Source organism: Heliangelus exortis, chromosome Z, assembly GCF_036169615.1.
Source record: "Heliangelus exortis chromosome Z, bHelExo1.hap1, whole genome shotgun sequence".
NCBI classification, from domain to species: domain Eukaryota; kingdom Metazoa; phylum Chordata; class Aves; order Apodiformes; family Trochilidae; genus Heliangelus; species Heliangelus exortis.
Genome location: NC_092454.1, coordinates 50776958 through 50804816, shown reverse-complemented (window position 1 = coordinate 50804816; position 27859 = coordinate 50776958). Strand labels below are relative to the sequence as shown.

At 37.9% G+C, this 27859-nt stretch overlaps 1 protein-coding gene across 2 annotated transcripts in view; it reads left to right on the top strand.

The window, feature by feature from the left end:
* DMGDH (dimethylglycine dehydrogenase) overlaps window positions 1-26992 on the top strand; it is a 42348-nt gene extending 15356 nt beyond the window's left edge. For both annotated transcript variants that reach the window (XM_071730530.1, XM_071730531.1), the window contains exons 6-16: window positions 943-1191; window positions 1953-2151; window positions 5425-5594; window positions 5777-5930; window positions 6655-6820; window positions 9242-9372; window positions 10820-11037; window positions 11940-12097; window positions 13127-13186; window positions 24542-24676; window positions 25297-26992. In XM_071730530.1, the coding sequence (XP_071586631.1) occupies window positions 943-1191; window positions 1953-2151; window positions 5425-5594; window positions 5777-5930; window positions 6655-6820; window positions 9242-9372; window positions 10820-11037; window positions 11940-12097; window positions 13127-13186; window positions 24542-24676; window positions 25297-25512 (1856 nt within the window). In that variant the 3' untranslated portion in view covers window positions 25513-26992. The remainder of the gene's footprint in view (window positions 1-942; window positions 1192-1952; window positions 2152-5424; window positions 5595-5776; window positions 5931-6654; window positions 6821-9241; window positions 9373-10819; window positions 11038-11939; window positions 12098-13126; window positions 13187-24541; window positions 24677-25296) is intronic.
* Window positions 26993-27859: the final 867 nt, after the last annotated feature.

Here is a 27859-nt window from a genome sequence, read left to right as displayed (position 1 = left end):
CTTACAGCAGCTACTTTTCCAGTCAACCTGTCTGATTCCCAGGTCTATATGTTCCACCCTCACAGCAGATGGGAGCTGCAATACTAAGAACAAATGAGTAAGTTTAGCAGTCAGGGATCTTCCACTTCTTGACTTTGACACAGGTATCTTACTTTGAATATATCTTACCAGCTGGAAGTAGCTAGTTTGGAGGGAATTAGGTCTTCTTTAATGTATGCATAGTAATATACGTGAAAGGCATGTATAGGCTTCAGAGGCAGGGAAAATGTTGCTTGCTTTTTCTGGTCTCAGTCGGTATCAGAACAGCTATGGGAAAGCACACAGACTACTCATCAATAGGAACACCATAATGAATTGATTGCTACATGAGACATGTAATTAAGGAGTTACATGATGCCTCTGAAAGAGCAGAGAAACTTAAATTCTTGAGATTAGCTGGCTGAAAGTGCTGTCATGCTCTACTGGGCTGCTCAGACTTCACTGTCCTGGGAAAAAATTTCTAGCTCTTTTGGTTAATAGTAAGAGGCTACGTTAACACCTAGGTTGTAGGCTAATTTATTCTGATCTGTAAATGTCTGACTTTGATAGGACTGCACCACAGGCCTACTTTACTGAAATAAATAATGGGATTTGTGATACTGTTAATTAAACTTTCTTCTGAACTTTTAGAAACCTAGTCTGTATTTTTCCAGTTACATTTTTAAATATCTGTACTCTAGATTAGAATATGGTTAGACACATACTTAGATACAAGGACATGGAATCATGGATATGCTGGATAATATGAAAAATTACTTAAAATTTTAAAGTATGGAAAAAGGTTCCTTATCCACATTCCATAAAGTGGAATTTCTGCAAATGTTTAACTGTTGTTTTCTGTATGTTGACATTAGTCTGAATTTTTTTTTTTTTTTTTTTTTTTTTTTTTTTTGTCTTCTCAAGGTTTTTGGGCCCGGGAGATAGGCAAGATGATTGGCCTCCAGCACCCTCTCATACCTGTTCATCATCAGTATGTTGTGACTTCAACTATCCCTGAGGTGAAAGCCCTAAAAACAGAGTTGCCTGTGATTCGTGACTTAGAAGGATCATACTATTTAAGGCAAGAAAGAGATGGTCTTTTATTTGGTCCATATGAAAGTGAGGAGAAGATGAAGCTGCAGGACTCGTGGGTAACAAATGGGGTCCCACCAGGTAATTAAGAACATTGCATCATTAAGCACTAGCACATGTTTTAAGGTGCATAAATCCCAGCCAGTCACTCTGTCTCATGTGATGGAAAATAGCAAATATTTGCAATGGGCAATTGTTAGGCAGAACCTTTTTTTCAAAGAATGGAAATGGTAAGAGTGACCAGAAATAATTTATTGTAACATAATTGATAGGCACAAAATGCCTACAACATGGTCTTACCCTACTGTCTGAACAGGTGCCTGTGTGTTGTGAGTAGATGTAGTCCCTAAATGTGTGTTAGGTAGCCTTTTGCAACTGAACAGGGATTTTTCTAATCTACACTTCTCTCTGGCTTTCTGCAGCTTTGGGTTTTTGCTGTTCTCACAGAGGTCATGTGGTTGTCAAATAGGAACACAGGCATAGCAAATCAGTGTCTAAAACAAAACACTGTGCAAAAAAAACCAAAATACACTCAAGAGAACTGTAGATTTGTGTAGAGTTTTTGTATAAAAAAATCCCAACCATGTAAAACTGCTACTTGTTAAAAATATTATTTTTAATAACATTAATATTAATAATATTTTTTATTATTTTTTATTGTTACTTATAAATCCTACAGGTAACTAGGCATTTATGCACACTATTTTTCTCATGTAGGATGGCACAGTCCTGAACATATGAGTTCCATGTAACTTTTATATATGTAGGTTGCATAACTATATTTTAAATGTAACAATTTTCAGTGTGATTAAGTTTATAACAAGAGTAAAATATTTGTGCAGGTTTTGGAAAAGAACTTTTTGAGCCTGATTTAGACAGAATAATGGAGCATATTGAGGCAGCTATGAAAATGGTCCCAGTTCTGAAAAATGCAGACATTGTCAACACAATTGCGGGTCCTATCACCTATTCTCCAGACATTCTTCCCATGGTGGGACCACATCAGGGTGTCAGAAATTATTGGGTAGCTATTGGTTTTGGGTGAGTAAGTTCTTTGTGATAACTTTTGTCTCTCATATTGTTAAAACGGCAGACAGCTCAAGCTTTGCAGTTTTCTATGTGTTTGGGGGGTTGTTTTGCACAGACTTTATGGAAAATGTAAAATGTAAATCTTTATTGCCTTTACAGGCATAATACAAACTCTGGCTTGCTTTTTCTTGATAATTGTCACTGTTTTTTCAGTGTTTCCTTCTTTTTTTCTGGAGGCCAGTATCTGTGACTCTTTATTAAACAGCAGTGGGTGGTATTTAATACTGTCTGTGCATTAAGTTCAAGTTGTAGAATCCTGTGCTTTCCAAGACACATTCAGGTTAATTTTATGTATTGTTTTGAATTACATTGTGTTCAACAATTATTTGGCATTTGTAGAAACTAGTGTTGCTGAAGTTGTGGCAAGAATGATTGGCACATGGAGAACTTCTAATATGAGGTATTAACTTTGGGTGAAGCCTGTAGGACATAGTAGGAAGAAGGCACTGCCAGCATCCTGGGTGACAGACCACCCGAGGGATACAGAGTAAGTGTTTTGACTCCTGAAGGCTGATCTGAGAACTCATGTTGCTGGATGTTGGTGGAAAAGCAAGTGAAGGCAGAATGATAGCAGGAATGGGTCTTTTATTTATGCAATTTATTTTGCCTGTTACACTATTTCCTTTTAATGTGACTTACATCTTACATACGCTGCCCCTACTGAAGTCGGTGGTAAAACTCTGACTGACTGCTCTGTAATTGTCTTAGTTTGACCATCGATTCAAGATGGATGGAATGAACTGAATACAATTCCAGGCACATGTTATTGAACACATTCTGTTTACACTGTCTCTTCAATTGCCTAATTTTCTGTTCAAAATCCAGCTCAGCCATTTCTAGTTTTCTTTCAGTCCAAACCAAACAAACCCTCAGATCATAAGATAAGGGAGTACCACTAACTTGCTTTCTGAGGCTCTCAAAATAAAAGGGTTTGGTAGTTTCGCAATGTGTCATTGTGAAAGGTATTCACCTTTGCTGCTTGGATTTGAAAAAAAAAAAAAAAGTTATCTTTTAGTAACATTTGCAGAACTTACAGTTACAAAAGTGGTTTGCCTAGTCCTCGTTCACTTTTCTTTTTTTTTTTTTTTTTTTTTTATTGGTGTCAGTGGGAGCAGAATCAAAGTTCCATATAGGAATAACTGAAGACCAGTGTTACATGTTTAAGTTCCTCTAAAGAACTTATTTCAGGAATTTGATTAATCTCTAAGTGTTTCAACACAGGTTGCAACTATGTTGCTGTCATAGGATTGCTTTGTCTGCTTTTCAGGGACTTTTGACTCCCTGTTCTATGCTTCTGGGTCACTGCAGTGTTTCTACCAGTGTTGTAATTTTTTTGTGTGCATTAGCAAATTGTTATCTCACAGTCAACTAGAAGAGACATTGTGACAGAGTACTTAGTGCTGATAATTTAGAGGATTTTTATTATCTAAAATTAGCAGCTTGCTAGGTATTTTAATGTGCAAAGAAGTTAATAAGTATAGTTATCAGAGCTTGTAGCTCTATTTATTATTAAGGTTGCTCAACACCTCCCCTTTAAGACTGTTTCCATTTACTTATTGTTTTGAAAGTGCTAACAAGGGTAGGATATAATTTTATTCAGAAAAGTTTAAGCCAAGCAATGTAACCATTGCAAAAAGCAAGATTTTTAGAAGGTATGTTGTTTTGCCGAGTTAAGATTTTTGGGATGAAGTCCTTCTTTTGAAAAGTTCTAAGCCACATTTTCTGAGAATAAATTTCACATTTTGCACAAGTGGCCTTTCTCCCAAAGGTGTCTTTCTGTCATTCTTCACAAAATCTATCCAGGAGTCCCACTCACAAACTTTTATAAATGTTACAACTTGCAGTAGAGACTCACTAAATCTTGCACTAGGATTCCTGCATTCTGTCCATGGTAGTATTGTTTGAACAGTTTTTCTCGAGAAAAGGGCTACAGAAATGGTAAACTTGGGAAAAAGACACTAGAAAATAGACATGGTTTGCAAGGACTCAGATTTCCTAACCAAAAGGAGTGGAATGTGCCAAAAACTGGTGAGAAGCAAGGACTGGCAAACAAGACAGGCACAACAGGAAAGATAATCCTGCAGGGTCTGGAAGGGGAGAAGAAAAACAGGTAAGGCCAGTTAGTATTCAATAAAGACATTTTCTTTAAATCATCATATGAAGAATGAAATGCCTAAACTGTAGTCAAATCTGAGATTACTGTAATTCAACACTATCTAGTACATTTTGGTCATATGTAGACTAAGCAGTGATATATACATGTTGCAGCACAACAAAGATTCTTTTTTTTCCTTTTTCCATTTGACCACTGGAAATACCTAACAAGAGCACATGTCAAACACGCTTTTCTCACTATGGATGTGAAGTTGCATTATGTACAAAATTATTAAATAAGAAAACCTTACATCCATCTGTTCTTAACTTTTGAGTTCCTTTGCTGTTTGGTATGGTTTCTTTAATGCATGTTTCTAACATGGTATCTGCTCTATAGTCTTGTCACACAATTATCTAGAGATAGGACAGATTTTTGGTGCAGACTGGTAGAAGAAAATTTCTACATGTTTATTTTTTACCATAAGCTTTCTGGAACCAGTTCTCTTTGCAGTTGTGGTCGAGAAAAAAGAAGGTAGATCAGGTGAGAAAAAGCAGCTTTCAGATCAGGTACTTCTGCAAAAATGTCTTTTAGTTTTACCTGCAGGGCCTCTATATTCTCTGATTCTTTAAAGCTGCCTCAGTTGTGTGTCTCCTGACTTTTACTGCTGTTGCTCTTGTCATAGCAATTTAAGCATTCACTGTGTCTTCTAAATGCCTCAGTTTTTCAAGTGTGTGGTTTAATCAAATCCAATTGAAAAAGAAGAGGTATTCTATGACTGTAAAGTGTATTTAGTGGATATCAGAAGTCTGACAACTTTATTTACTCTTAATTGTTTAGTTCTAACGTCCCTGGAAAAGATGGTTAAATTCTGAACTTTGGAAAAGGGAAGAGCTTGCTGTTATCTCATGCACTGCAAATGATGTACATTAGCAATGGGCATTTTCCTGTAGTATGGGGCTGTAGAAGTATCTGTCAATAAGGTGTGCAATCATGGAAAACAAGACAAAATAGAACAAAAAACCAAGCATAACAGAGGAAAAAACTTGGAATATTTTAGGAGGTGTGTTAGTAGTACTGATTATTAAGAAGCAAAAAAAACCTGTACTACAGGACTTCTACCTGTTTTTAAGGTATGGCATTATACATGCTGGTGGCATAGGAAAGTACCTCAGTGACTGGATCCTTGAGGGGGAACCTCCATTTGACCTGATAGAATTAGATCCCAACCGGTATGGGAAGTGGACCACCACAGAATACACAGCAGCCAAAGCAAGAGAATCTTATGGGTTTAATAATATTGGTAAGAAAGTATTTTCAAAAATGCATTTCTATTTTGACAACAAATTTCAACAAATCTTGCCTTCATATTTTTTTGTTTATATATATATATATATATGTGTGTGAATACATTTATTCTATCTTTGTGATACAGAGTACTTAGGATGTTGTGGATTTTAGTTTGTTGGGTTTTTTTCCCTCTAGTTGGTTACCCTAAGGAAGAAAGATTTGCTGGGAGACCAACAGAGAGAACCAGCGGGCTGTATGATTTGCTGAAAACAAAATGTTCAATGGGCTTTCATGCAGGATGGGAGCAACCTCACTGGTTCTACAAACCTGGAGATGAAACTGGATACAAGTAAATAAAATATTTCTTACCCCCATTCCTCCTTTTGATAAATTGCCATGACAGCAAAGTCAATAGTAGCTCAAAGAAAAGATGAAAGAACAATTTGTCCATTGTGTTTTTTCCCATTTCCTTTTCATATTATTTGATTGGCAGCACAGAATAAGGTTTTCATGAAAAAGGCCATTCCTTTCTGTATAATTCTCAGGAAAGGAGAAACCAAATAATTAAATCCCTTTTTTTTTTTTTTTTTTTTTTTTTTTTTTCCCCTCTCTCTGCCTGCCTACCCAACATGCATCTGGAGCATCCAGCAACTAAACGTTTTCCACAGGGATACTGGAGTCCCAGCCTAAGTGAGGCTCATAAAGGATTAGAGAGATACACTTTGCTGTTCAGAAATAAAGCCTCTGACACCTTAAACTCAAATAAATGATTCAGCAACCAAGTATGCTGTAAATTTGCACATGACAGACTACTAATTCTTCTAACATTTGACTACTTCACAGTTTATTGTACAAAATTGTTGATAAAATATCAACCCGTATCTTTCTCTGTTAGAAGATTTTAATAATTAAGCTATGTTAGACCAAGGAAAATATTGGGTAAGCTGCCTACAATTAGGAAAGTTTATCTCTTCTGAATGATTATTAGACTGAAGGAACTAAAGACTGCATTTTACTGAAAAGAGCACAAAAATTCCAAATTGTGTTTTATGTGTGTAAATGCTCTGTTTCAGACCCAGTTTTCGGCGCACAAACTGGTTTGGCCCTGTGGGTCATGAATATAAACAGGTTATGGAAAAAGTCGGTGTGATTGACCTGTCACCATTTGGCAAGTTTAAACTAAAAGGCACAGATTCTGTTAAGCTGCTGGATCATCTATTTGCAAATGTTGTTCCAAAGGTAAACGGGACAGTGGTAACTTTTTAAGCAAGATGAACAAGTTCTATTTAAAAAATGGAAAATGAGGCACAATTCTATTGCCTAACATTCAGATTTCAAACACTCAGATCCTTTGGAGAAATTGCTGCAACAGGAGATGTATTTCACTCAGTTAAGAGCAAGGACACTGGTGTTCACACTAGAGTAGCCCAATGTAGAAATACCTTTTCATACAAATGATTAAATCATAGAATGGCTGAGGCTGAAAGGGACTTCTGGAGGACATCTTTTAAATCTCTCCAAGAATGGAGACAGCACCAGCTCCCTGGACAACCTCTTCCTGTGCTCAGTCAATCTCACAGTAAAAATAGTGTTTTCTAGAACCACCGAACCTGCTGTATTTTAAATATTTGTATAAAAAAATCCAAGTGTATCTCACCTGGAATTTCTTTACTGTATTATTAGAATAGCTTGGCAGCTGCCTGCCTAAAACTGCTTTGTGGAAACTTCAGGAAGCAAAGGAGAGCAGCGAAAGGTGCTGTTATCTGATGATAGCTGGATGTTCTATTGTTCCTGGATGAAGGGAACACTTTTGGTTTGGTTGTTTGTTTTTTTTTGAAATGTGACTTATGCTTATTTTCCACCCACCCTTGTTCCAACAGCTGTTCTGACATCTGGCTGCCTGGAGCAGTCAGGGTTGCAAACATGCAGGAGATTCAGCTTTCAGCTTGTACATGTCCTTTCTCCACAAGCGTGGCTGCTTAAAGATCCTCAAAATATGTCCCAGTTTTCAAAAATTATACATTGTGACATACTACCCCACATTTCTTATTCATGGTTATCACTTCATGGTAGTGCTTCATGAGTTGCTTTACCTTCCTGCTTTGTCATGTAGTGTTTTTGACTTCAGAGATACAGCTGCAGCAAGCATATTGTTCCTTTCCAAAGTGCTGCAGATATGAGGTGTGCTCGTTTCAGCACAGAATTTCATTAAGTTTTTGCTGTAAGTGATGGGTTTAGTTCTTGCAGACACCAGAGGGAGGAAGCATAGGGCAACAGCACTGATATTATAGTTGTGAAGGCAGATAACTCCTCAGAGGTCAGAGCCAATGGAATGGGAAGTCTGTACACAGGAATGGTACCCTAAAGGTTTAGGGGAAAGAAGAACCTCAGCTGCCATATAGTCACATTTTTTACTATATTAATTTTGTGGTAGCAATATAGATTAAAGTTTTTCTTTCTTTTAGCTTGGGCAGAGGTGGGGTAACTGTCATCAGTAAACATGGTTAACACTTGCAGAATACATCTATGTGCTGTCAGGAAAGCAAAATTAAATAGGAAATTATGAGAACAAAGCGAGTGCTTTCTATGGAGTTTAATCAGTGTTGCTAAGGGGAAATGGAAAGATACCAAACAAAATAGTGTGAACAGTTTAGAATACAATTAAAATTCCACCACTTCCAACAGCTGATTATTTAAGTTGCTTAATTATTTGTACCATTCATGCTTGCATGCATCGCAAACTTATCCAGTGAAACTAGTGGAAATATACTTCGGTATCGACTGGGTTGGGTGTGACTACCATCACATCCTGAATATTAAATTGTGTGCCTGTGATATTCCGGTAAATATATTAATGTAATATGACCTTGCAAAAGAATGTTAAATCTGCCATATAGTTCCTTTTTCCATTCATTGTCTGGAATTTGGGCATGGACTGAGTGATTGACAGTATTCTTATGAAAGCAGAATCAAATAAGAGAAATTAAATTCTGCCTCTGGAACTAAACCAGCACAACAGCTATGGCACGTTCATATTTCTGCTTATAGGGATGATATATCTATGAGCATGTGTACATTTCATGGTCATTGCTTTAGAGATCTTGTTTCTACACTGAACCTAAGGGAGGTAGATTCATAGCCAGAAGCTACATAAAATATAAAGACATATGTCAGTCAGGGCCAGCATGAAATCATAAGTGAACTCAGTATTTTTTTGTTTAAGTAAGGGCCAAAGCAATGTTATCCTTTTGGGAACTGAAAGCCTTATTCATATGATTGGAAAGGAATACGTCAACAATGTAGAGTTTTTTGTTATCATGATCAGAGAATGAATTGATTGAGTTTGCATTGAAAATGCATTCTTAAATCAGATATAACTTAAAGACACCTTGTGTAATACACAACTAGGAAGTATTTATAAAAGCTTTGATTTGTCTAATTTCAAAATTGCGATTTTTTCTTTCAAGAAAAATATGACATTTCCAATGTAAAGCTTAAGCATTGTCAATTGTTTGTCTGTCCGCTCATATTATGGCATAGCAGAACAAACATAAAGACTTTGTTCTTTCAAATAAATACATATTCACATATGTTTCATAATGTTTAAGAGTTCAAAGGGTTTATTTTGCATTCTTAATAATTGCAACTTTTACTCTGTAGGTGGGTTCCACAAACATAAGCCATATGTTAACACCAAGAGGGAAAGTTTATGCTGAGCTGACTGTTTCTCAACTGTACCCTGGAGAATTTATGCTTGTAACTGGCTCGGGGTCAGAACTCCATGATCTGAGGTTAGTTTATTTCTGATACAGGAAGTAGAGTCACATTAATATAGAAACCTTTGTACTAAGTGCCAGATTTTTAACTATTACTTAACAAATGTTTTGCTAGGTTCAAGAGAATTCTATTTATTTACCGAATTTGGTTTCTTCAAAAACAGGTGGAGTCGAATCCTGAAGCCTAAACAATTGACTATTGGATTACTGGTTGTCTAAAAAGATGGAGAACTTACTGATAACTATATAATGCACTTTAATGGAGGCAGTTCTTGTTGTTGAACCTGTTTGTGTTTGGCATTGTATGAATGAACACAGCACAGTTGTTCCTTTCTAGTGTTTTCTCTTACGTGAGAAAGAAAACTGGCTTTGAACATGTATTACCCCACAGATACTGACCTGTCCAGTCTAGATAGGTTGTGCAGTCTTCCTGATACTGTGATAATGTCTTTTGCTTTGGGAGCTGGGGTCACAAAGGGAAACAGCAGAAAGATAGGAGGTAGAAGAAGTTGCAGGATAACTTCATTAAAATATTTTTCATAGATGAGCTTTGGAAGTGGTACTTCTAGTGCTATTAGTGGCTGTGTATACATGCTAAGAAAAGGAATTTTTCTTACTGGAGACTGCTGACAAATCAGTTATTCAAAATGGGTCACCATGTAAAGGTCTGAAATTTGCTATCTCAAGACATAATAAATATTGTGGGATACATAACAAATAATGTTGGAATACTCTTTTGTGACAGTCCCAAGGTAATCAGTAGGACCACTGGCACATTCAGGAAGAAAATGTCAGGACTGGATATGGGGCATTTACTACTACAGAATTTCATCAGTTCTGTATGGTACTTCCCTGCACCTGAGATTTTTTAACACTGCTTAACAAGGTAGTACTTCAGAAGATTTTGAACTATAGTCCTTTCATTTATTTTGTGAGCTTCTTGAAAGACAGCAACCAGTTGATGTTTTTGATTTAGTTAAGACTAAAAGACAAAGTTCCTGCCAATATTTTAAATAATGGCTGCAGGAAAGAACATGTTGGACCTTTCTGTTAACAGAGCAATTGGTGTCACAGTTTCTTATGCTTGTGGTGTTAAATGCTTACTCTTTATATATTGGTTATTTTATTAATATGTTCTGGATCCAAAGGCAAATCTGTGTTCTATTCTGAGTTCACTTCATTCTCTTATGTTGAAATACCATTTCACCCACTTAAGTCCTCTCCTTTCCTTGCTATATCCCAGCTGCTTGTGTTCCTCTACCAGTATCTCATAAGAAAACACTTTTCAACATCAATGACCGATTTGACTATTTCGTGTACATATTTCCATTGTTATTTACAAGGTGTGGGACTGGGAGCTGCTGGGAAGATAAACACTGACAAAAATAATTCCTTTTTATTTTTTATCTAAATTAGTTATTTTTCATAAAAAATTAACATCATTGTTTTGTTTTACATGTAGATGGATAGAAGAGGAAGTAACAAGAGGTGGATATAAAGTTGAAATTGAAAACATGACAGATGAGATGGGAGTACTTGGTGTAGCAGGTCCATATGCCCGACAGATCCTCCAGAAGCTGACAAGTGAGGATCTGAGTGATGGTTCATTTAAGTTTCTCCAGGCTAGACAAGTGAAACTTTCTGATATTGCTGTTACTGCCATTAGGATATCATACACAGGTGAGAAATAGAGAAAACTGACTCTTAAGGAAGTAGTAATAAAGTAAATGTGACTAAACTTAGGCTGAAACGTAAATCTTGTTGTGTATTCATAAAAATTCAATAGGTTAATTACATTTTGTATACATGTGAGGAAATGCAGTACACAGATTTTCAGATGTGATCTGGTCAGAGTCTGTGCTGAGTTTTCCAAGAGTTTTTTCTCTAGAATACCCAATTGTGTAAATATTTATTTTACAGATCAAAAGGCCAGCTCTAATAACCTCTGTGGTATTTGAAGCAAAACCGCTGCCAAGAATTTTTTTTTGATTCATATATAAAGTGTCTGTAAAATGCCTTGAAAATGTAACACTGTAATGCTGAGTATTTTTCTCAGTTTATTTTTATTTTTTTTTATGTGTGACCTTACTGTAATGACATGAATTCAGACAATTCTGAAGCAGCTGTAGTCCTCTTCCTATGATAATATGATGCAATGATACATATGATACAATATACTAAATATGTATATTGTATGATATGATACAATATACACATTTTATTCTTGTTTACACTCAAGTTACATTTGCTGGTCACTTGCCAAGTCTTTTTATAATGCCCTTAAACATTCTCTGTCATTATGATTTTAGTAAATGATCTTTTCTTATCACGTAGTCTGATTTATTTTTTTTCTCCCCCTTTTTGAGTGTTTAAATTAGAATAGCACCACTGCTTAAGATCCAGGGCATAAATCATCTGGTGGTTCTAGCAAGGAGTTGGACTGAATATATGCTAGCAGAGTCGATCATAGAATGTGAATTAACAAAGCACTGATCCTTATTTTTTACCAATAATAGAGCTGTATTTGTTAGAATTTTTAAAATATTGAGCAAATATGACTTTTACTCTTGCCTTTGTAACAGGTGAATTGGGCTGGGAGCTCTATCATAGGAAAGAAGATTCTGTATCTCTTTACAGTGCACTTATGGAAGCTGGCCACAAAGAAGGAATTGACAACTTTGGAACATATGCTCTGAATGTTTTAAGGCTGGAGAAGGGTTTCCGAGCTTGGGGGGCAGAGGTCAGGAAATATAACTTATTTACTACTCTTTCTGTTTATTTTCTTTATTTCATCATTACTATACAGCTTTTAGTGAGCACTTACTTTAGATAGTATTTGTGCAAGTTTCTCAGTTTAGCATGAAAATAAAGTTCACCTTGAGCAGGAAAAGCTGGTATAATTCTGAACAGTGGCTTTTCTAAAGAAAAATAGTCCATTGCACTGCTGGCAAGGAAACACTTATTTTGATTCACTGATATTTTTCCCTTTGTGTATAACATTATTATGAGTGTTTTGCTGAGCTCCAGTGTTCTGAAATCAAAGGTTGTGCTGATTGATTCTGAAAATGTTTTATTACTCTAATAACTATGTCATGAGGGGTAAATTACTTTTGCTTCAGAATATATTTGAAATTTTCATTTTCCATTACCTTGTTTCTGCCAAATCTGCTCACAATACAGAACTATTCAGGAAGCCTAAGGAATCTGGGGAAAATCAGTATAAATTCTGCTTATCTGAATTTTTTCCTAGTTGCTTTGGAAAGGAATTCAGGAAGGTGAAATAGTGGGCTTTTAGGGTGTCCTTTTCATTTGCCCAATGATAATTATTTTCATTCCTGCTTCAAATGCTGCCTAAGAGATCATTTCCCCTACACCTAATGGGAAAGTGGTAAACAAAATTGGCTTTCTGTTGTATTTTCCTCTCTAGCTAAGTCATTCTGCCCTGTTGCAATTCATGTGCATAGCTCAGTTATTCAGTCTTCTGCTGGTTCTTTCTGCTTTGATGAAAAGTCGTCTTTCTTATTGAAATCTGTGTTTACTTGTGATTTTAATAAACATTTAGATTAGGCATAATAGTAGACATTTTGTTGAAATCACAATTAGGAACCATGCAGTGTATTCAAATGGAAGTCATGTGTGTGTAATGGGGGAGACATTGAATTAGGAGTAAACAGAAGGCTGTGTGAAATAATTATATGAATACTCCCAACCCCAACCCAAAAAGCCATGTAGTTCATAATATACAAATGACTTTTCTTTTTTTAAACAGATGAACTGTGACACTAATCCCTTGGAAGCTGGACTGGAATACTTCGTGAAGTTAAACAAGGTATGTCCTGTTATTTGCAAAGTGTTCTATTATGCCCAAGCATAATGCTTTAAGTATTTGAAAAGAAAAATGTAATTCCCTGTAAAATAAAACAGATTTAGAAAATGAAACAAGCAATTTTTTTTTTACTGTGTGTAAGAATAATTATTTTATTAATGATTTGCTTAAAACAAACAAAAAAAATCATATTTTTCCATTTCTCTTCTGAACAAAATTATACATTACACCTGGAATTAGCAAATACACAATGTTGGCTATGTGAAAAATAATTCTTTGTGATTTACTTCTAGATAAATTTGAGTTCATGTGCTTCAATATATAGTACCTATGTACAAGCTCAACAACACTGTTTATATTGTGGAAACATTATGTCTGCTTATTCTTGTTCAAGGAATCGTCTGTAGGATCATTTTCCATAGCTACTACTCTGGTACAGCAGTTACTGAAAAAAAAAATTCAGTTGAGCTGCTGTCTGAAAATTTGGGTTTGAGTCAAATGTAAGTTAAAATATCTTGGTTAAAAAATAATAACAATTAATTTGTTCATTCAAATTCTGAAGAATTTGAACCTGTCTATAGATGTTGACAGGTTCAACCATTGAACCTGTCTATAGATGTTGACGTCTTCAGCCTGTGCAGAACTGATAAAACATACATTTTTGTCCTAGTTTAACATCAGTGTGTGGCCTCTAGCACTAAATCAAGGTTAAAAATGGTCCTTACACAGCTACAGAGCTCATCTGCTGCAAGGCAAGGTGCTCCCAGGGATGTCAATTGAAGTTCCTACATGTAGTGGGTACAATGTCTTCATTGGGTATTGTAATTTTTCCCTAATCAGAAAGAATGACATATGCAAGTGAAATACAAAGCTTTATGGAATAGGAGTAGGTTAGATTTACTCATGAAGTAAATCTTGAGGAGAACATGGGAGAATGCAATGAAATATGTTATTGGTACTAGCTTTTCTTTCCACTTCCACTTCCACTTCCACTTCCACTTCTACTTCCACTTCCATTTCCACTTCCACTTCCTTTTTTTTTTCTTTTTTTTTTTTCTTTTTTCAACTGAAAGCAGGAAAGCAGCCATAAACAGGGAACTGTTGCTTGCCAAGATGCCCGTGCAGAACATGCAGAGGCGCTAATGTGAATGAAGCACTTGATTCTTTAGTGCTCCGTACAGTTCTCTCCATGTTTGAAATTCAGGGTTGGAACAGCTCTCTGGAGCAGATATTCACATTAGATGAATGGGTGTGGAATGAGTCTCCAGCACAGATGCAGTATGTCAGCCTAAAATATTTGCCAGTTTAGCTGAACTGGCATGAAAAAGGAGATAATCGATGTTTATTTATTGACTCAAATGGAGGCAGCTGTGGCTGTGTGTTGGCACTGCAGAGGTACCTGAGCTAACTCAGATTTTGGAAATGGTCTAAGCACTGTAGCATGAAGTGCAATGTGAGATTATTTACTCTGCTTCTTGGCAGCTTGGTACTGTGAGTCCTAATTCCATTCCTCTTGTTTTGGAGTCTGTTTGGCATGGCATGGACCTCAGCACTCCTTAGATGGAATTCTACCATGATGGAAGACAAGCAGAATCCTCTGCTATCATCTGCTTCTATTTACAATGAAATTTCCCCTCCAAAAAAAGGGCAAAAGGAATACAAACTAATAGTAACAGATGCTTAAATGACCCGTCCTTAGAAGTGTCCAAGGCCAGGTTGGATGGGGCTTTGAGCAACTTGGTCTAATGGGAGGAGCCTCTGAACATGGCAGGGGGGTTGGAACTCGGTGGTCTTTGAATGTCCCTGCCCATCCAAACCATTCCGTGATTCTGTGAAATCTCTTTGGCCTGCAGGGTGACTGACAGGGATTGGTTCTCTAAGCATGCACTCCTAGCTGGGACAAGTGCTGATTTTTGTGTCAGTTTAAACTGTGTAACAAGAACCTGAAATAGCTTACAAAATGCAAAAAGACTTCAGCATACATGAATTTCAAGAGGTATTTAATGTTAAATGTGAACAGTTTGTAAAAAGATTAAAGTGAATGAATGACCAGATACCAGTGAGGGTGCCCACAATCAAAAAGTATTTTGATTTCTATGAGAGGGCATTCAAACACCTGGGGGATAAGTATTGAGGTGTAAGTTCCCAACAAAATCCTGGTGTTTATCTATGTTTGTGAAGTGTATTTTTTGCATCATCTGCAAGTACATACAGACTAGTAATTTTGTTTCCTGATGAGTAACAGGAGAAACTCTTAAAAATTTAAGATGATAATTTCTTTTTCACATGGTCTAGTAAATTATAGCATGACAATTTCTGTGTCAGCTTGCATTTTATCAGTAAGGCTGAAGAGATAGTGTTGTTCTAGGTGGTTTACAGACTCTGCATGATCCTCTTTTTTCTCTGGTGTTGGTGTTAGCTGCTACCTTACACAGATGAGCAAGCTAGGCTGTGGTTAAACCAAAGGGGAGGAAGAGTAAGAGAATTAATTAATAGATCTAATAGAATTAATTTCTTGCTTGGTGTATACATTGTCTCATAATTTCACAGTAATATCTGATTATGTGTGGGATTTTTTTAATACCTGTTGACTTTCTTTAGTTTGTTCTATTGGTCACGTATGTAGAAGGTTAGGTAAGTTGTTAGATAGCCTCATGCATTAATACTTTCATTTCATGAATAACTACTCTGGTTATTCACTCTGCAAAATATTCAATTGGTCTTTGTGACAGGAAGTTCACAGAATAGCTTTAGAGAAAAACAAATTGCAATCCTTTTTTTTCACATCCCAGAATACTGAGTTTTGCTGCACCTTTGAATTTTCTCAGGTTCAAGAGGTCAAAGATATATCATGTATCGCCACTGAATACTTTCTATTTTTCAAAAGTCTGGTTTGAATTTAATGACTTTTTCAAATGCTATCATGGAAAAAATAATAAAATAATCCAGACCCTTGTTCTATTGCAGAATCAGCTACATCTGTTTTCCTTGCCATATGTATTAAAATTTCATGTGTGAAATTACAAAGACCTCTCAGTCTTGAAGATTCTGCAGTGTCCTTCAGCTGTCTCTTCTACTGAGTCACTGTCCTTGTGCCGGAATATGTTTTTATTGATACATACTAAACCGATCACTGGTTATTTTGTTGACCATTGACATCTGGTGAAACATAATGTGTTGACAGGATGGAAGCAAGAACAGATAGATAGAGAGAGAAGATACTTGAGAGAAGTAGTCAGAGAAGCAAGAGACCAGGCTAGGAAAGCAAAAGCACAGAAAGGATTGTATCTGGCAAGGGAGGTTAAGGGCAACAAGAAAAGCTTCTATAGGTATGTTGATGATAAGAGGAAGACTAAAGAACCTGAAGGGAAACAAGTCCATAGGACCTGATGGGATTCAGCCACAGATCCTGAAAGAATTGGTGAATGAAGTTACAAAGCCACTGTCTGTTGTATCAGAAAAGTCATGGCAGTCTGGTGAATTTCCTGCTGACTGGAAAAGGGGAAACATGACCCACATTTTCAAAAATGGAAAAAAAGACCCGGGGAACTGCAGTAGTCAGTGTCACCTCACTGCCTGGCAAGATCATGGAGCAGATCCTCCTGAAGCTGTGCTAAGGCAAGCACAGGGGTGACTTGTGGCAGCCAACACAGCTTCACAAAGGACAAAGATGGGGTCACAGAGTTGATGGACAAAGGCAGAGCAACAGACATCATCTATCTGGACCTGTGCAAAGCATTTGACACTGACCCACATGACATTCTGGTCTCTAAACTGGAATGATACGGATTCAATGGATGGACCTCTCTTTGGATAAGGCTGGATGGTCACACACAAAAAGTTTTGATCAATGACTCGGTGTCCAAATGGAGACATGTGATGAGTGGTGTTCCTCAGGGGCCAGTACTCAGACCAGTGCTATTTAACATCTTTGTCAGTGACATGGACAGGGAAATCAAGTGCACCCTCAGCAATTTTTCAGACCAACACAACACTGTGTGGTGAAATCAACATGCTAAAGGGAAGGGATGCCATCCAAATGGGCCTTGACAGGCTAGAGAAGTGGGCTTGTGCAAGAAACATGAAGTTCACCAAGGTCAAGTGCAAGGTTCTGCACCTGGATCAAGTCAATCCAATGCATGAATACAGGCTGGGAGGAGAAAGGATTGAGGACAGCCCTGAGAAGAAGGACTTGGGGGTGGTGGTGGACCAGAAGCTCAACATGAGCCATAAATACGCACTTGCAGCCCAGAAAGGCAACTGTTTCCTGGGCTGCATCAAAAGAAGCATAGGCAGCTTAAAGAGAGGTGATTCTCTCCCCCTACTTTGCCTGGAGTACTCTGTCCAGTTCTGGGGCCCCAACATAAGAACGACATAGAGGTCTTGTGTGTCCAGAGAAGAGCCACTAAAATGATCAGAGGGCTGGAGCACCTCCCCTGTGCAGCCAGGCTGAGGAAGTTGGGGTTGTTCAGCCTGAAGAAGAGGAGGCTCCAAGGTGATCCTATAGTGCCTTTCCAGTATCAGAAGGGTGCCTACAAAAAAGCTGGGGTAGGGATTTTTGCTGGGTATGTAGCAAGAGGACAAGGGCAAATGGTTTCAAACTTGAAGAGGGGAGATTTAGGTTAGGCTTTAGGAAAAGATTCTTTCCTGAGGGTGGTGAGATGCTGGCACAGGTTGCCCAGGGAAGTTGTGGGCACCCCATCCTTGGAAGTGTTGAAGACCAGGCTGAATGCAGCCTTGAGCACCCTGATCTAATAGTAAGTGTCCCTGCCAATACAGTGAGGGTGGAACTAGGTGAGCTCTAAGTTCCCTTCCAACCTATTCTTTGATCCTGTGGTACAGAAAAAAATGTTTCCTTATTTCAGAAGCCACTTATGTCCTCAAAACATGCTAGCATGTGCCTTTTTGGTGTTCTGAAGTGGCTGTTTTTAAATTTTATTTATTTGATTGTTTGTTTATTTATTTTTAGCTACTTATATTCATAAAGCAGCCTACTTTTCTCCTAAGTGTAATAGATGTAAGTCCCAATAAAACTGGGTATTAGAGTGAAACAACTCCTGTCAGTTTGGCTGGTTCTCAGAAAGGAACACCCTCAGAAGGTTTTTCCCTGTGAACCGAATAATGACAGCAGTCATGAAGGCTGTGGTGCTACAAAAAAATTCTGTAGCTACATTTCTCGCTTTGTGACTAATTTCTATAACCAAGACTGCCATCTTCTGGGCATTTCCTCCACAACAGCTCAATGCCGTTTGGGAAGAGAATGCAGTAGTAGATCATAGGAACATCATATAAACACATTTTCATTCATAGATTTTTTATGCATGATCATATAATGTTTTTATATGTATGTGTGTGTTTATATATATCCATATACGTGTATCGACACACATTTTTGCAGATTGTGTGTATATATTATTTATATTTTCGCCTATATTTTGCAGCATTTGAGTACTAGGTTATCTTGTGGTTGTTTTTCCAGGCCTTGATTCTGAAAAGATAAGAATATTCCTAACCTTCAAGATAAATAAAATAACAAAGAACAAACTCATTACATAACTGCCCCAAATTAATCTCCAGTTAATGATTTATTCCTGGTGACCAAAAACCTGTCCCAGTTAAAATTAGTTGGGTAGAAATATAATTATATGCCTGTAACCAACAGGCAAAGCTTGATCCAGAGATACGTAGATTCTAAACTTGCTAGCTGCTTGCTCTAATGGTTTCCGTATCTAAAATTTAATTAAGATGTGGAAGTCAAGATTATTTTTTCAGTCAACTTCAAGGTTCCAGCAATTAGTATATTAACAGGACTTAACTATCATCTATAGAGTTAATCTGGAAGTGACCCATAAAAGCAGTACATATCTGTAATCAGGTCATACTTAAGGCTCTGAATATGATTGCCACAGTAATATCTGTGGAAACTGTTCTTCCATTTCTAAATGAGTAATTTATAGAGGCAATCTTGAATTAAACCTGAACCAAAACAAAACCAACCAAAACGCACCAACTTCAAATACAAAAATAAGTGTTTTATAAGGCTTCCATTACTCTCTGTCTGTGCATTTAAAAGAATCTGAACATTCCAGAAAAAAGGAGCTGTGTTGTCATACAGGAGTGGGTATTGCAGTGCTGTGTGATAATGCATTCCTAAAGTCACCAATTATAATTCTGCCCTCTAGAAAACTCAATGCCTCAGCTAAGGAAAAGGGCAGAAGCTGGTCAGAGAGTCCTGTTTGTTTCCACTTACATATTCCTAAGAGGCCTAAAAATGGGAATTCACAGACATTCATACTGCTCTGTTAGATGCGTTAGATGGGTATCAGTTACATCCCCACTGGGTTGGCAAAAATGACACAGGACTGAAGTGAGACCTAACCTCTTCCAGAGCAGCAGTTGAAAAAATGGAAGGCCCCAGGGTATATGTCATTGTTGCGGCGAGCCATCTTTCTTTCGGGGACTCAGTTCTTCTCCGGGAGCTCTTTCCTGCTGTTCCTCTCCTCAGGCGTCTTCATCTGCTTCTGACTGACTCTGCTTCTGGGAGCATGCCTTTTACCTAGCCCTTCAGCCCCGCCCATTTCCGGCTGGGGCAGGCCCTAATTAGTGGGCACACCTGGGCTTAAGCTCCCAGTTCATTATCAGTGACACCTGAGGACTTGTGGTCTTCTCTACATTTCCCCCCTTTTTTGTTGTTTGTTGAAAAAAAATAAACTTCATTTTTTCAATAGGCCTTAACATTTTCATTATTTTTCATTATTTTTCAGCATTTACAATAATTTACAATTCATTTTTTGAAACATTTTTACAATTCATTTTTAAAACATTTCAAACATTTTTACAATAATTTATAAAGTAGACGCTTCGGGCCCCGCGGGACACTCAGCTAAGAGCATCGAGGGGGCGCCGGATAAACATTTTTCAATAAATATATTTCTCGAAGTAAACGCTTCGGGCCCCGCAGGACACTCAGCTAAGAGCATCGAGGGCGCGCCGGATAAACGTTTAATTATTTTCGTTATTTTTCAATAAATATATATTTTTTCTTAGCCTTTATGGAGGGAAAGTTCAGGCTCTTACCGGCCTTTTTTGCTTTGGTCTTTGTTATCAGCAGGAGATGAGGTCTCATGAGCACCAGCTCAGCTTTCGCTGGTACTCGCCACCTCGGAATGCCTGGCCACGCAGAGACTTCTCCGAGCATTCGGCGCACCAGTCTTATCGCGTGTCCCTAGGGCCCCGTTTTCAGGACCGCACTATCGCGTGTCCCTGGGGGCTCCGTTTCAGGACCGCGTTGTGTGTCCCTGGGAGGCTCCGTTTCAGGACCGCGTTATCGCGTGTCCCTGGGAGACTCCGTTTCAGGGGCCGCACTGACTTGATGCGCACTCAGAGCTCCGCTTCAGCTTCAGCATTCCTCGGGCTTGAGTACCACGCGCCAACTTGCTGCGCCTTTCGAGCCTCATTCTTCTCTCCTGCCTGGCTCGCCATACCGGGCTGTTGTATCTCGCCGTGCTGGGCTTCTATTTTTTGAGCTTCTACACACCGCCTTCCGCATTTAAGCTAGGCCTTGTGGAGCTTGTTCCCGTGGTTGCGTTTTTGGAGCTCTTTTTCTTAGAGCGTCCCGCACCACTGTGGTGTCTCCATCTGACGTGGTTGCGTATTTCGAAGCTCTTTTTATCGCCTTTCGCATTTAAGCCAGGCTTTGTAGAGCTTCCCGCACCAACGTGGTCGTGTAGAGCTTCTTTTTTTACCTCAGCATTTACGGCTTGCTATTGTTGCCCGCATTCTCCACCAGATGTTGCGGCGAGCCATCTTTCTTTCGGGGACTCAGTTCTTCTCCGGGAGCTCTTTCCTGCTGTTCCTCTCCTCAGGCGTCTTCATCTGCTTCTGACTGACTCTGCTTCTGGGAGCATGCCTTTTACCTAGCCCTTCAGCCCCGCCCATTTCCGGCTGGGGCAGGCCCTAATTAGTGGGCACACCTGGGCTTAAGCTCCCAGTTCATTATCAGTGACACCTGAGGACTTGTGGTCTTCTCTACATGTCATCATATTTGAATATTTGTGTCCAGTACCACAGTCACATTCCTGAAGACTGAATACCAGCTAATCCATTAGCACATGTAGGAAGAAGTTGATTCATTGCTAAGTGTACCTGCAGGATACTTACTTCTTGCTATTTCTGTATGTCATGATAAACATTTCAGTCTATGTGTCAATGCAGCATGTCCATCAGTGGGCAAGGGAAGAGCTACAGATGTCTTCTACCTGAACTGCTGTAAGGCCTTTGTCACAGACTCCCACAACCTTCTTCTCTCTAAATTGGAGAGAGATGGATTTAATAGATGGATTTTTTGGTGGATGAGGAATAGATTAGTCACATCCAGAGGGTAGTGGTCAATGGTTCAACGTCCAGATGGAGACTGGTGTCCCTCTGGGGTTCATACTGGGACAAGTACTGCTTCATATCTTCATCAGCAACACAGACAGTGTGATTGAGCACAACTCCAAGGAAATTTTCAGGTGACAGACATCAAGCTGAGTGGGGCAGCTGACATACCTGAGGGACTGGCATATCACCCAGAGAAACTTGGGCAAGCATGGTAGGTAGGCCCATGTGAACCTCAGGAGGTTCAACACAGCCAAATGCAAGGTCCTGTACCTGGGTCATGGCAACCTGCAGTATCAATAAAGACTGGAGGATGAAGGGATTGAGAGCAACCTTGTGGAAAAGGATTTAGGACTACTGGTGGATCAAAAACTGGACACAAGTCAGCAATGTGCATGCAAAGACCATTTGATGTATTCTGGGCTGTGTCAACAGAAGCATGGCCAGCAAGTCAAGGGAGGTGATTCTGACTCTCTGCTCTGGTGATATCCCACCCGGAGCATCCACTCCTGAGTCCTCAGTGCAAGAAAGACCTGGACCTGTTGAAGTGAGTCCAGAAGAGGTACACAAAAGTCATCAGAAGGCTCGACCACCATTCCTGTGAGTTTGGTTTGTCCAGTCTGAAAAGAGAAGTCTCCAAGTGTCTCCAGGAAGATTTCATTGTGGCCTTTCAGTACTTAAATGGGCTTATAAGAAAGATGGGGACCAACTTTTTAGTAGGGCCTGTTGCAATAGTGCAAGAGGTAATGGTTTTAAACTGAAAGAATGTAGATTCAGACTAGACATAAAAGAAGAAACCTTTTATGATGAGTGTGATGAAACACTGAAAGACGTTGTCCAGAGAGGTGGGAGATGCACCACCCCTGCAACTCAAACAATTCTATGCTTCTGTGATTTCTGGTTTTAGCTCTAGGTGTTCCCTTCATAAAAGTTCCTGTGTAGTAGAAATGTAATTGTATGAAAAGTCAGAGGGGACTACAAGCTGCTGGTTATTGCCTGGTCTGAGATATTTGCTTCATCTTTTTCAGCAGCATCTTGAAAGTTGCCTTCAAAAATGAATCCTCACAGTCCCTTCTTTTTCTGATCTGGGCTGAATTACATACTGTCTTTTCCCCAAAGTTGCAATCTAGGATCTTTATATGCCTTATCCTTAGTTGATCTGCCTTGATATTCAGACTAACTGCTCTGTAACTGGTTCATAAGCTGTTACCTACAACTGCTTACAGAGTGTTAATCTCTCAAAGTTCAAAAACACCTCCTTGCTTAGTAATTTCTTTCAGCCTATGCACAGACATATATGAACCTGAACAGGAACAACAGAAATAAGAACTGATGAAGCGGCTGAGCTACAATCTATACCAACTACAGTGTGTGATGTTTGTAATTCAGACACTGCAATAATTCTCTACAGAAATTTAAAAAAGCATTACCAGAAACAGTATTTTTGACATCTTCAACAATGATTTCCTTCTTTTCTCCTAAGCACTCATCAAATTAAAATAATTCCTGCTTTAGACATACTAGAGCTGTCACGATGTCCTAAGAGCAAATGTCTTAAAATATGCTACTCACCATCCCAGAGAATGCTATGGGATCTCATATCTGCCACTGTGTTTCCTGCCCCTGGGGCAGTAATTAATTGAATTACAATTAATTGAATACAATTTTTTTCAAAATTCAAATTAATTAAAATTAATTGAATACAAGTTTCTCTTTCTGCCTGATCTATACCTTTAAAGAAAAAATTAATAGGTAGAGTTTATAAGCCAGTATTCCTAATATTTTCTGAACAATTATTACTGATAACAATGGCCAGCCTGATTACTATTCAGTCCTCTTGTCTGAACTGTCAGGACCTTTGAAAGAGGCTTGCTCTTGGTTCTTCAGGCATTCTGTCCAGGACCATGAAGTTTATAACAACTCTTTTTTCTGTGGCTTTTTCTTTTTTTTTTTTTTTCCTGAATTATTCTCTATCCACCCAACTAAACCAGGAAATTACCTGAGTTATGTTTCAGACGTAGGAGATAACAGCATGAGGTGTCAGGTTCACAGCCACTGTTAGGCAAAATAAGCTCACACCTGGGATCCTGGCCATGGAATCTGTCTAACTCGTTGGAACCATCTGAACATTATCACACACAATAAATGGTATCTTATATACCCATTTAGGATTCAGAGACTTACTGATGGCTCCCCCTATACTTGACACACATTCATGCAATTTGCTTCTAGAAATACAAGAATCTGGTTGTACCTTTTTAGGCAAGTTGAAAAGGGGAACTCCCAATAATACCAGTTGTCTTTAAACAATGTGCTGCGTTATCCCCTAAAATTATACATACGGGAAAAAATACATACACAGTGTAAAACAAGTGTATGGAGCAAAGTGCCAGCTCTGCAACCTGGCAAAGACATGGAAGTGGAACATTAACAAGTTGCTATCATGTTTGCTAATGCCATCAAAGTGGACATATGTCCACACAGTGAGGCCAGGCCTTTATGATTTGGGTTGGTATTTTATTTTATTTAAAGAAACTGAAATGAAACACCATCTTCTGGCTTACAGCTTTAAGCAGACAGTCTCATAACACAGTTCTTACTACTTATGTGTTTCTACTACACTTGGAATTATATTAAGGTTCTCAAATCTAGAAAAACTAATATACTCAAAAAAGTTACCAATTTATAATGTGCCAATATAAAAGAAAGGTACCAAGATACAGTATCTTTCAAAGATTTAATTTAATCTATATTTCATACAGAATACTTCTCTGATAAGAAAACAAACAAAAAAACCCAGACATATTTGAACACACGTATCTCTAAACTTATCACAGGACCCAAATAACCACGTATCATCTTTATATTCTCTCTCTCTTTGTTTTGTTTTTTTTGGTTTTTTTTTTTGTTTTTGTTTTGTTTGTTTGTTTGTTTGTTTTTGTGGGTTTTTTTGTTTGCTTGTTTTTTGTTTTTTTTCAGTCAGCAGACTTTACAGGAAAGCAAGCATTGAAGCAGATTAAAGCAAATCAGCTCAAACGACGACTGGTGTATCTCACCCTGGAAACTGATAATGTTGATCCAGAGGGAAATGAAAGTGTGTGGCATAATGGCAAGGTAAGGTGAATGCAATACTTCTGTTTTACTGGTACAGAACAATTTGAAGCTGAGATAATAATTTTCTACCCTTCAAGCAGGAAGAAAACCTAACAAAATATTTACAATGAAATACGTGAAATACCATGAAGTCACAGAAACCAGAGACAGAACAGTCTAAAGTTTTAACTCACCCATTATTTTCTCCTGCAAATTCACTGTTATCAAAACAAAACTTCTGCTATTCACTTAAAAGAAAGAAAACAACATCAGTGTAGGCCAACATGTCAGCACAGATTTGTGTTGAAATGCTCACAAGTAGTTAAATTATTATATATAACAAACATAGGCATGTGCATAACATTTGTTCCAGTAAAAACTTAACTGAACACAATAGGGGCAGACTTTTTTTCCAGGAGCAAACTTTTTCCAGTTTAAGTGATGTCACCTACAGCAGAAAATATTATGAACAGCATGACACACTTGAAACTTCCTTGATGTCTGGTTTATATAATAAAACTAGTATATAAGATGTATAATTGTTTGTTGTGTTTGTTGGTTGTTTTTTGTTTGCTTGTTTGTTTTTTAATTAAACCTTGCTGCATCTTGGAATTAATGATAAACGGGTTGTGTTTTTTCAGGTTGTTGGCAACACCACATCTGGATGTTTCAGTTACAGTGCTCAGCAGAGTCTGGCTTTTGCATATGTTCCCACAGAACTCAGCAAAGTTGGACAGAAATTGGAAGTTGAACTTTTGGGAAAAAATTATCCAGCAACCATCAGACAAGAGCCACTGATGATGACTGAACCAACAAGAATGCGCCTTCAGAGAAGGGGTGAAAGTCCCAAAATATAAACACAACATGAGGATATAACAAACTGTGCAGTAGGAAATAGTTCCATTGTGTGCATGACATTAAGAAAAACAAACTACTCAGATTTCCTAATTACTAAACACACCATTGGCTTTATCACACATCAGTGAGAAATTCAGCAGTGTTATCCTCCTGCTCCTTTGCATGGGCTCTTCAGGCTCTTAGATGTCTGGGCACAGCTCATGACCTGGTATGTGTTCTGAGCAGAACTTGAGAGCAGAAAGGGGCTGGGAATTAGTAGATCCTTGATTCATTGTGCTCTTACATTGGCTGACAGATCTGAAGTAATGCAGAGGAGAAAGTTGGCATCGACCAATAGCAAATCTTCCCTTCCTGATCTTCACAGTTCCTGCTTTACCTGTAGCATAAAGTAGCTTATCCTGGCTCCTTACAACACAACATTACAAACTTTCCATTAAAATAGTACCACTTATTATGTACAGAATGTTTTCTAAGGAATTGAAATACATCCCAGCAATCATTAAAATAATAAAGGCAATATTAAAGGCAAAATGAACTATTAACATCTTTTTCCAATGTGATTCCCTGGCAGAAATTCTCACAGAAAATAAGAATCTAGTTGTTCTTAATGAAACAGTTATAGGAAACCCATTCTTCATTATTTTATATGAACTATAGCAGGATGTTATTGCTTAATTTTTAACAGCACTTGAAGTACTGTGTCATGGTTTTACTCTTCTAAATTGGAAGAGCTAACCTGACACCAGAGAACTTCTGCTCTTCCTTTTCCTGTTAATTATGGATTGAAGAGCTGTAGGGGCCATATGTTTTACACAGAAATATTAACAATGAAACAATGAAAAAAAAACCCCACAATTAAATACACAGCAGAAGAGCTTTATTGAGTTTTAAATATTCAGTAACCCAATTAAGCAGGATTGGGATAATGTAAATGATGGGAACACACTGATTTTTTAATACACTCTTCTGAATTCTGTCATATGCTCAACAATTACTTTGAAAAATATCGATGTCATAATTTCCAATTTACAAAGAGTAACACTCCCATATAGGTTTTAGGCAAACCTTTTCAAAGTATGTATGAGTATGAAAAATGTCCAAAGGACTCCAAAAGGAGTTACTGCCTTTAAATCTTTAGCAAAGAAGCAAACATAAAAATAGAATATACCAGGAGAAACACAGTTTGAATAATGAAGATTTAACTGTTGCTTAAGTAAACTGGCATTGCATCATCCTATTCTGAATAACAGGTCAAAATAAAATATATAAGCTTTGGCAGGTTTGCACATTGAGTGAAAAGTCCTGCAGAATTGATTCTCTGTTATGCTTTCATAAGCGATATAGTTCTACATTGCCAAACCAATGGGAGAGGTTTCTTTTTCTAAAGGTGGAACTATTTGTAATGAGGCAGTTGCCTTCTATGTTTCCTTAAGTATTTAAAAAAAGTAACACAACGCAATACTCTTTTATTTAGGAAAATAGTTTTGAATTTCAGTATTTCCCAAGAACATGCACATTCACCAGACACCATGCCCTGGGGTGCACTGTAAGAGTTATGCTGAACAGGCTCTGGGGGGGGCAGAAGGAGGGGAGGTTTTGTGGTTTCCTACAGATGCTTCTTTACGGTATATGTTGTGTAACAGTGTTGCATAAACTTGTGGTGTCAAGATGCAGCAAGAGGAGTTTAAGAATGTTTAAGCAGAACACCCGTCTTTCGAGAGGGCTTCTAACCAATCAAACAGAAATACCAGGGTTGAAAGACTGACGGGGACAAGTTTTTACTCTTCTGTAACCCTGTTACATAAGAAAGGAGACAACTCTGTAATCAGATGAAGAAATGACAGTTGATCATCCAGGAAATTTTCTGAAATATTGTCATTTCTGCATGTGGAGGGATCAGGACATGTCAAAAGGCAGTTTTCTCAGACACATTTTTTTGTCATTTTCCTTTATTCTTTTTCCATCTCCAGAGAATTTTGGGACACCATAGTAGTTGTTACTGCTACCATGTGATTTATTTTTCCTAGTTCCCATGTGCTATGGCAAGATTTGCCCTGTTCACACTTACTTGTGTTAAAAGATAAATCAACACAAATACCATAATCTTGTGTGCCACTTTAATGGCTTCATTATTCACTGACCTCAATACAGGGTTCAGATTATTCAACCCCAAATTCAGAAAAGGCACACTGAAACACCAGGGAATGAACATAGACCATTTCCAGGATTTATTATGTTGATCCAGGAGAACACTACCCAATATAAATAGTATTTTCTGATTGTGATTAGAAATGCCTCAAGTAATATAAAAAATAAAATATGTAGAAAAAACCCAAACAAACAAAC